We start from the raw sequence: 9758 nt of genomic DNA, 5'->3' as shown, positions 1-9758 counted from the left end.
CCGGCCCCGCTCCCTCCACCTCGCTGTCCCCGCAGCGGCGCCCACCGTGTCCCCTCTCCGGAGGTGGCCGCAAAGCAGCCCTCCATGTCTCCTTCAGGATGCGTCCCCACCTCGGCTCCCCCGTTCCCTGCATGTCCCCACAGATGTCCTCATAGCATCCCCTTGGGATGTGTCCCCATAGCGGCCACCCCCCGTGTCCCCTGGCTGTCACCTCCAAAGGTGTCCCTGCACCAGTCCTGCTGTCCCCTCCTTGTTCCCTCTGGGGGGGTGTCCCCATACCAGTCTTCCATCTCCCATTCGTTRGTGTCCCCCTCCCGGCCCTCCCTGTCCCCTGGGTGTCCTCTCTGAGATGTGTCCCCATTCCAGTCCCCCCTTTTCCCTGGATGTCCYCTCCAGGATATGCTGATCCTTCCCAACCTTCCCTCCAGGTGTGATGGCATTTCTGAGCCCCCCTGTCCCCTGCATGCCCCCATCACTTTATCAGCCACCCATGTCCCCTGCATGTCCCCTCCAGGTCACGTCACGGTGTCTGAGCCCTCCTGAGCTTCCCCACCCGGATATTTTCCCCTGCTGGTCACCCCCACGCCCCGGCCACCCCTCCCCGCCGGTGCTGGCCAGGTGTCCCCTCCTGGGCACACCAGGATGTTCTCCAGCTGTCCACCCTGGGACAATCCCTGTGTCCACCCTCCACGTTCCCGGGGCATCCCATCTACGACACGGGTGTCCCCTTCCGGATGGAGCGCCACACTTGGGTCACCCCCTGAGCATGTTCGCCAACTCTGTCCCCTCGTGTCCCCATCCCTCCGTGTTCTCATCTCCCTGGTCCTCCTCGTCGCCAGCCCTCCACATCCCCGTGTCCCCAGCCTCCCTGTCCCCAACCCTCCTCATCCCCAGCCCCCGTGTCCCCAGCCCTGCAGGTGGCCGCGACCCGCTCCCCTCTCCCGCAGGTCCTGCCGCGCAGGCGGGCGCGCTGCCGCGGAGGCTCCCGCGGGCCCCATGGCCGGACGGGCGGGTGGTCTCCCAAATCACCCACCCCAGCAGGCTGGTGGGGCACAGCTCGGGAGGAGAAGTCCCAAAGCATCAATTGGACACCAGGGTCAGGAATGAGCCCGGAGGAGGAGGCGGAGGAGGCGGAGGACCCGTAAGTGAACAACAGCCCCCAACCCGCTGCCTTTCGGGGTCCCTGGCGGGTGGCAGGTCCAGGTCCCCCAAGCAGCCGCCGTCACTTGGCCCAGCCGCACCCCAGCGTGTGCGTGGGCAGCGGCATCCCGAACTGGAGCCCTCGAACCCCYAGGGACCATCCCGCTGCCATCCTCCCCGGAGGGACACGGAATTGTGCCGCGAAATCCCATTAAATCTGGGAACCGGCGGCGCGCGGGCGTTGGGAGCGATGGAACGGGAGCGGGCAGGTGGCGGGCAGGACTCCCGCAGGAACGGACTCGTGTGTCCGGCAAGGACGGATCCAGACCACGAGGGAGCAGCCCTCTGTGTCCCACCCCGGGCTCGGGCAGCGGGCAGTGACCTTCACCCCGTGCCCGGCTGTCGCAGCGTTTCGGGGAGCAGCACCCGCGCCCCATCCGCCCCGGGGGAGTTGAGGTGTTGGCGGCCGCGGAGAACGGCGCCCATCGATCCCCGTCCGCGCCGGGTAAAGGCGAGATGAGCAGCTGCGCTCGCCGCAGAGGTGATTTACACCCGGCGTCGAGTGAAACCGCCGGACGCCGGGAAGCGCCGGCAGCCGCCGCGCTGGCGGGAGGCCAGGGGGTGTTAAGGGTGTCGGGGGGGCGGGAGCAGCGGAGATCCGGCGGAATTCGGGGCTGGGTCCCGGCGGCAGAGCCCTGCTGAGCGGTCCCCAGGGATGCGTTCGTGGCCCGGGACATCCCCTCCCCGTGGTGACAARCGGCTCCTCATCCCTGTGTCCTCACCCCGAGCTGCGCTCACCCCCAGCAAGGGGACACCGGGGCGGGTTTGGCTTTTCTGCCGTTTCCCCGTGTGAAGCACCGGAGGGAGCCGCAGCCGGTGCCGGGCTCTCACCCGTGCGCCGAGTTTGCCGGGCCTGAGGCCGCGCCGCAGCGCTCGGCTCCCGCTGCCGCTGCCGCTGCCGCTGCCGGCGGCAGGAATTAGGTCAGGAGCGGCGGCGCCGCAGGGCGGGAGAAGCGGCGGCTCGGCTGCGGCGGCCGGGCTGGGCCCAGCGCCGGGGGGACCCTCCGGCACCCCCAGCCCAGCACGGCACCCGCGGAGGGGGGCGATGGGACGCAGGTGCCACCCCAGTGSTCCAGGCGTCATGGGTTTGAGGAGAAAAAACGGTTTTCCTTTATGATGATTTTTTGGGTTAAAAAAAGCACACATCTTTACAGGCTGCGTATTTGGGTTGGGGTTTTAATTATTATCGTAGTTATGAATTTCTGGGGGGCTCACGGCTCTGGCTGTCCTGCAGGGGCTGCACCTGGCACAGGTGAGCTTCATGGTGCGTGCCTTCGGCTCAGCCTTCACCCTCGACCTGCGGCTGAACCAGTGAGTGAGCCGGGGGTCCCGGGGGGCAGGGGGCACCCGATGTAGGGCTTTGGACACCCCCCGTGGGGCTGCAGGTGTCCCCCAGCAGGAGGGGAGGAGCCGAGGATGCTCGGGGATGGGGAGGGGGTTGTGCAGAGCAGTTCTGGGGACCGAGCCGGGGGTGGAGCAGGGGGGAGAGGGGCCCATGGGCCACCAACACCCCCAAAACTGGGAGAGCGGTCCCATGCTGGGGTGATCCCGTGTGCGTGGATGGGGGGCAGCCCCCACACCGGGGGGTGTCCCGCACATGGATGGCGGCTGCCGTCTCCCTCTTCCTCCTCTTCCTCCTCACCCCTCACCTGCTCCCCGCAGCCACCTCCTCGCCTCCCACTACGTGGAGCGCCACGTCGGCGCGGGCAGCAACGGCAGCCACAGCACGGTAAGATGTGTGCCACGCCGTGCCAAACCGTGCCATGCTGTGCCAAACCATACTGTGCCAAACCCTGCTGTGCTGTGCTGTGCCATGCGGAACCATGCTGTGCCAAACCATGCCATGCTGTCCCAAACCGTGCCCTGCCGTGCTGYGCCATRCTGTGCCATACTGTGCCAGTGCAGGGGTTGTGGTGGCCGCTTGATAAATCCCACAAAAGCCCAGGAATGGTGCYCAGCAGCTCAGCATCCCCCCAGCCCCCTGTCCCTTGGTTCCCCCTCCTCTGGGGTGCCCAGCCCCTGCACTGGGGCGTGCTGCCATGGTGAGGGGGGATTCTCCTCGTGCGGAGGATCCCTGGGTGCTCTGGGCAGCGGGCACACCCTGAGGGTGCCCCCCAGAGCCCCCAGCCCCTGGGGGTGCGGGGCAGGGCGGGCCCCGGGGCTCAGCGCCCGTCGCCGCTCCGCAGGGCGCGGGGGAGCACTGCTACTACCAGGGCCGGATCCGGGGGCAGCCCCGCTCCTTCGCCGCCCTCTCCAGCTGCCAGGGCCTGAGGTGAGTACCCCCACTGCCGGCGGGGGGCTGGGGGCCGCACCCTCCGCACCCTGACACCCGCACCTCTGTTTGCAGCGGGGTCTTCTCGGACGGCCGAGCCACGTACCTGATCGAGCCCCAGGCGGGCGCCGAGCACGGACAGGTGAGCRGTGGCACCGYCYTGTGCCTGTCCTGGCATCCCCCAGGCACTTTACGGGTCTGGCTGTGGCTTGGGGACAGCCGTGGGGACACGGGGACGTGTCGTGACACACCTCTCCCCGTGGCAGGGCCTTCGACCGCACATCGTYCAGCGCGTCCCCAGCTGCCCCCGACTGGGTGAGCCCTCGCACSGAGCTGTTCCTGGGGACAGGTGGCGGTGGCCTCAGTGGCCCCGTGTCCTGGTGTCCCACCACCCYTGTCCCTTCCCTCCAGACTGCCTCTTCCCTGCGCTGAGCCAGCGGGTCCCGGGTGGGATACCAAAGCTGCGGCGGCGGCGGCAGGTTAGCGGGGACAGCGGGGGACAGAGAGCAGGGGACAATGGGGCAGGGGACAAAGGTGCCTGACCCGGGTTGATTTCTGTCTGTTGGCTGTGAGTGCAGCCAGGCTGCTCTGTGGGCGCTGGGCTCGTGTTTGTGGGGTGCTGCTCCTGCCTGGGCTCAGGGATGCCCAGAGGACCCACTGGGACATGGAGGGCTCCATCCCCAGACCACCCAGTGGCTCTCCCCTCTCCTGTATCCCAAACACCCCTGGAGGGCTCAGCAGCCCCATCCGGGTGCCGGTGCCAGCTCAGCCGCGGGCTCCCACTGCAGGTCCGCCGAGCCCAGCACACGGTGCACAGCGAGACCAAGTACATCGAGCTGGCCGTGGTGAACGACCACCAGCTGGTGAGCGGGGGGTCCCCGGGGCTGGCGGGGGCGGTGAGGGGTCGGGCAGGCCCCCCAACCCCGCCTGGCCCCTGGTGTGCCCCCAGTTCCTGCAGCTCCGCAAGTCCGTGGTTCTCACCAGCAACTTCGCCAAGTCCGTGGTCAACCTGGCTGACATGGTGAGGGGGCGTCCCTGGAAGGAATTTGTCCCTGGGAGGGTTAATCCCTGGCACCTGATGGGTTTGTCCCTTGGGAGCTTCATTCCCAAGGGGCTTGTCCTCAGTGGRTTTATCCCTGGAGAGAGGGTTTATCCCCAGTCCGGGGGGTTTGTCCTTGAGGGGACTGTTCCCAGCAGCTGGCGGGTTTGTCTCCAGAGAGTTTGTCCCTAATTCCTGGTGGTTTRTGGCACGGGGTTGGTCCTCAGCACCTGCTGGGTTGGTCCCTTGAGAGTTTGTCCCCAGGGAGTTTTCCCACTGTTGTTTTTTTTCATTTTGGCACAGGGTAAGTTTGTCCCGCTGGTGGTTTGTCGCTGGGGAATTGTCCCTGGTGACAGATATGTGTGCCCTGCTCCTGAAGCTGTCGGCGGGGGTTTATTCCCGGTGGCCGGTGGGTTTGTCTCCGGAGGGGTCTCAACCCCAGCGCCTTTGTCCCTTTGTCCCCCAGATCTATAAGGAGCAGCTCAACACCCGCATCGTGCTGGTGGCCATGGAGACGTGGGCGGCGGAGGATCGGATMCGGATGGGGCAAGACTCCCTGGAGACCCTCAACGAGTTCATGAAGTACCGGCGGGAGGGGCTGGCGGAGCACAGCGACACCGTCCACCTCTTCTCGTGAGCGCCGTGGCCGCGCGTCCCCTCCCCCGGGCCGGGCACCGCGACCCCCGTCCCCACCATCCTCTTCCTCGCAGGGGTCTTACGTTTCAGAGCAGCCGCAGCGGCACCGCCTTTGTCGGGGGGATCTGCTCCCCTGCCCGCGCCGGCGGCGTCAACGAGGTGGGTGCGGCGAGACCCCCGCGAGGGGCTGGGGACAGGGTCGGGGGTCCTTGCGGTGACACTGTCGCTCCCGCAGTACGGCAACGTGGCGGCCATGGCGGTGACACTGGCGCAGACGCTGGGGCAGAACGTGGGCATGATGTGGAACAAGCACCGCACGGCCGCAGGTACCGCCACCCGCGGGGCTCTGGGGACAGCGGGGACGCGCCGCGGGGCCACCAGGCTGGCGGGGGGACAGCCAGCACCCCCAGCCTTGTCCTGTCCTCTCCTCCAGGGGACTGCCGCTGTCCGGACGCGTGGCTGGGCTGTATCATGGAGGACACMGGGTGGGTGCCCGCTCGGGGTGGCACTGCCACTCGTGTCCCCTGCACACTTCGTGTCACCGCTCCTGGCGGGGRCATCACCCGGGTTCGGGTGTCCGGCAGTGCCGAAGGTCCTGCCCGGGTTCGGGTACCCGGCCGTGCCCCCGGGCGGGGCRGGGGGTGACAGTGACCCCGTTGTCCCCCAGGTATTACCTCCCGCGGAAATTCTCCCGCTGCAGCATCGATGAGTATAACCAGTTCCTGCAGGACGGCGGCGGCAGCTGCCTCTTCAACAAACCCCTGAAGGTAACGGCCCCCCCGGCCCCTCTGGGGGTCACGGTGGCGAGTGATGCTTTGGGGGTGGCTCCTGGGCTCCTTCGGGTCTCGTGGTGTCCCCAGCCCCTGTCACTGCTGGATGAAGAGCCAGCCCCTGATCCCTGGCAGTGTTTTGGGGGCGCTGCCATTCCCCGGGGATGCAATGTCCTTTCCGGGGGGCTGTGGCAGCAGCTGGCTCGGGGTCCCCAGCAGCTCTCATGTGCGTGTGTCCTGCCCCCTCCCCTGTCCCGGCAGCTCCTGGACCCTCCGGAGTGCGGCAACGGCTTCGTGGAGGCGGGCGAGGAGTGCGACTGTGGCTCGCTGGCGGTGAGCGGGGCCGGGGGGCTGTTCCCCCTGCTCTGGGGGCTGCCAGGGCTGCCGGGGGACTGATGGCCGCGATTCCGGCTGCTGTCCCGGCAGGAGTGTGCGAGGAGCGGCGGGAACTGCTGCAAGAAGTGCACCCTGACCCACGACGCGATGTGCAGTGATGGGCTCTGCTGCAAGGGCTGCAAGGTGCGGGGCTGGGGGTGCCCGGGGGGTTCAGGGGGGCCCGGGTCCAGGTTTGGATCCTCCGGGGTCCTGTCCCGTTGCTGATGTGTTGTGTTTGTGCCGCGGGCAGTACGAGCCACGCGGGGTGTCCTGCCGGGAGGCTGTGAACGAGTGTGACATCCCCGAGACCTGCACCGGGGACTCCAGCCAGGTCAGCRGGGCCGGGGGGACACGGTGGGACACACTGTGGGGCCTTGTGGCGTCACCCAACCTCTYCTCCCATCCCCACAGTGTCCCCCCAACCTCCACAAGCTGGATGGATACTTCTGTGAGAACGAGCAGGTGAGTTCAGCCCAGCCTGGTGGGACGCAGCACTGGGGCTTGTGCGTGTGGGAAGTGCATTTGGGACTGTCCAAGGCCAGGCTGGATGGGGCTTGGAGCCACCTGGGACAGTGGGAGGTGTCCCTGCCAACGGCAGGGATGGAACTGGGTGGGCTTTGAGRTCCTTTCCCACCCAAACTGTGACTTTTTTGTCAGCAATCGCAGCCACAGCTGAGCCRTGCACACACACGTGGGTGCGGGTTTGGGGTGCTGAGCCCACCCCCTGACCCTCCCCCAGTCTCCTGACCCCTCTCCAGCCCTGACCCCTCTCCCCTCCCCGCAGGGACGCTGCTACGGTGGGCGCTGCAAAACCCGGGACCGTCAGTGCAACGCGCTGTGGGGCCGCAGTGAGTGTTGTCCCGGGCTGGGGGGACGCAGGGGGTGACACGCAGGTGACAYTCGCTCTCTGCCAGGCTCGGCCGAGCGCTTCTGCTACGAGAAGCTGAACGTGGAGGGGACGGAGCGGGGCAACTGCGGGCGCGARGGCCTGGGCTGGCTGCAGTGCAACAAGCAGTGAGTGACCCTTGTCCCCGCGGCGCCTCCCGGTGCCACCTGCCGTGCCGGTGACACCGCCGCTGCCTCGCAGGGACGTCCTGTGCGGCTTCCTCCTGTGCGCCAACATCTCGGGCTCGCCGCGGCTGGGGGAGCTCAGCGGGGAGATCGCCACCACCACCTTCTACCACCAGAACCGCTACGTGGACTGCAGGTAACGGGGCCACCACGGCCACCGCGGTGGCTCCGGGTGGCGCGGGGGTCCCGGTGTCACTCGCTGTGGCTGTCCTGGCGCAGGGGCGGCCACGTGCAGCTGGTGGACGGCTCGGACCTGAGCTACGTGGAGGACGGGACGCCCTGCGGGCCCGGAATGCTCTGTCTCGACCGCAAATGCCTTCCAGCCACCGCCTTTAACTTCAGCTCCTGCCCCGGCAGYTGGGACGGGAAGATCTGCTTCGACCACGGGGTGAGGGGCGCGGCGGGACGGGGGGACACCCGGAGGGGGGGTCAGGGTGGCGGGAGGTGACGCCGTCCCCCCTCGCAGGTTTGCAGCAATGAAGGGAAGTGCATCTGCCGGGCGGAGTGGACGGGGAAGGACTGCAGCGTCTACGACCCYATCCCCGAGCCGAAGCCGACGGGGGAGACGGAGCGATACAAGGGTCCGTGCGCCCGCGGGGACACGGGCTCCCTGCTGTCCCCAGGCCCCACAGGCTGGGTGTCCCGCTTTGTCCCCAGCCACACCGGGGTGTCCCCGCACCGTGGTGCCGCAGCTCAGCCGGGCACGGCTGGGTTTGTCCCCTCTCCCGGGTCCCCACAGCACTGGGTCATCCCTGGGGCTGTGTCCCCGTGTCCCCGCATCCCCTCCCGCTGAGGCGTGTCCCTATGGCTGGGTTCCCTCCCTCTCAGGACCCCACAGCACGGGGACTGCCCTGGGGCTGTGTCCTGGTGTCCCCCTGTCCCTTCCCCACTGACATGTTCCCTGTGGCTGGGTGTGTCCCCATCCCGAGTCCCCACGGCACTGGGGCATCCCTGGGGCGATGTCCCCATGTCCCCGTGTCGTGTCCCCTTCCCACCGACGTGTGACCCTGTCCCCTCCTCCCTGTCCCCTCTGTCACAGGTCCCAGTGGCACCAATATCATAATCGGCTCCATCGCGGGGGCCGTGCTGGTGGCTGCCATCGTCCTAGGGGGGACAGGCTGGGGATTTAAGTAAGCAGCCACCGCATGGCTCGTCCCCTGTGCTGCTGTCACCGGCCACGTYCCCCCCGCGCGCCGTCACCGCGCCAGCGCCAGGCCGTGCCCTGCTGGGCATCCCCTGCCCCGTGTCCCCCGGTCCCCTCGGCCCTGCCTGGCCCCCTGGCCCTGCCTGTCCCTTGTCCCAGCCCCTGCCTGACCCCCGGCCCTGCCTGCCCTGCCTGCATGTGCCATTGGGGTGTCACTGTCACCCGGACCCCGTGGCCGTGTCTGTCCCCAAGCATGGGGTGCTGGGGCGGGCGCTGTGTCGGTGGCCCCCCCGCGGGTGCTCCTGCCTGGCACTGGGACACCGCTGCTGCCTGTGRGACCGGRGACACTGGGTGGGGGGACACASCGAGGGGGACAGCRGCGACACGGGGGTGGCACTAACGCTCCTCTCCTCTCCCCCTGCCACCCCCCCAAGGAACATCCGCCGAGGAAGGTACGACCCGGCGCAGCAGGGAGTGTAACCGTGTCCCCCCCATCGTCTCGTCACCGTCCCTGTCACCGTCACCGTCCGGCAGCCTGACGGCGTGGGAGCCCCCGGGCCCGTCTGTCCGTGTGCTGTGTGTCCGGCCGTGCTGTGTCCATCTCTGTGCCCCCACGGCTGAACGGGGACAGCGGCTGGGGGGGCCTGGCAGCAGCCCCTCCCCCCCGGTGCTGGCTCGTTTCAGCTCAGTGTCCCCCCGTGTGTCACCCCCCTGTCACAGCCCCTCACTAAACGCACCCCACTTCTGTGTTGCAGGTCCGGGGGGGCCTGAGCGGGGCCGCTCCGCCCCAGCCCCCCAGCGCCTCATTAACAGCAATTAAATGGGGCGGCGCTGCCGAGGGTCCGGCCGAGGAGGAGAGCGGGGAGGGGCACCCGGGACCGCCCCCCGCCCCCTCCCGCACCGCCACGAATGTACGGGGACCCCCGGCCCCCCCGGGCTCGGCACTGGATGAATGAATGTACCCGCGGGGCCAGCGGGGAACCCCCGGCCCCCCAAACCCTCTGTCCCCCAGCAGCATCTTCCAAACGGGGGCCCGGCTCCCCCAAAAGGCAGCCCCGTGTGCCCCAGTACCGGGCCAGTACACCCCAGTACCGGGCCAGCACCCCTCTCCCAGTTCAGGGCCTGGGARTCGTGTCCCCCCCACCCCCGGTGCCTGGGCTGGGTCCCAGGGGGCCCGAGTCCTGCACCCCAGATGTGCCTCCCCCTAACCCCCCAAAACAGCTCAGCAGCCCCGTGTGGGGTTTGTCCYCT

General features: G+C 68.6%; 1 protein-coding gene across 2 annotated transcripts; it reads left to right on the top strand.

Annotated features, from left to right (window-relative positions):
- The first annotated feature begins 953 nt into the window (after nt 1–953).
- ADAM11 (ADAM metallopeptidase domain 11) lies at nt 954–9337 on the top strand. Of its 2 annotated transcripts, XM_057385618.1 has the most exons (26): nt 1090–1141; nt 2435–2511; nt 2863–2929; nt 3387–3472; nt 3548–3614; nt 3739–3787; nt 3884–3951; nt 4261–4335; nt 4422–4493; nt 4978–5144; nt 5222–5306; nt 5383–5473; nt 5581–5632; nt 5815–5914; nt 6179–6250; nt 6344–6436; nt 6543–6623; nt 6704–6754; nt 7077–7140; nt 7207–7306; nt 7380–7499; nt 7583–7751; nt 7830–7944; nt 8403–8493; nt 8942–8959; nt 9263–9337. In XM_057385618.1, the coding sequence occupies exons 2-26, from the start codon at nt 2462–2464 to the stop codon at nt 9276–9278; spliced, it is 2019 nt and encodes a 672-aa protein (XP_057241601.1). In that variant the 5' UTR covers nt 1090–1141; nt 2435–2461; the 3' UTR covers nt 9279–9337. The 2 variants fall into 2 exon arrangements, with proteins under 2 accessions (XP_057241602.1, XP_057241601.1); XM_057385619.1 differs by lacking the exon at nt 9263–9337 and having other exon boundaries at nt 954–1141; nt 8942–9056.
- Nucleotides 9338–9758: the final 421 nt, after the last annotated feature.

This window comes from Malurus melanocephalus, unplaced genomic scaffold (genome assembly GCF_030028575.1).
Source record: "Malurus melanocephalus ecotype Western Australia unplaced genomic scaffold, MMel_1.1 scaffold_848, whole genome shotgun sequence".
NCBI lineage: Eukaryota > Metazoa > Chordata > Aves > Passeriformes > Maluridae > Malurus > Malurus melanocephalus.
This window is presented reverse-complemented; position numbering and strand designations above follow the sequence as displayed.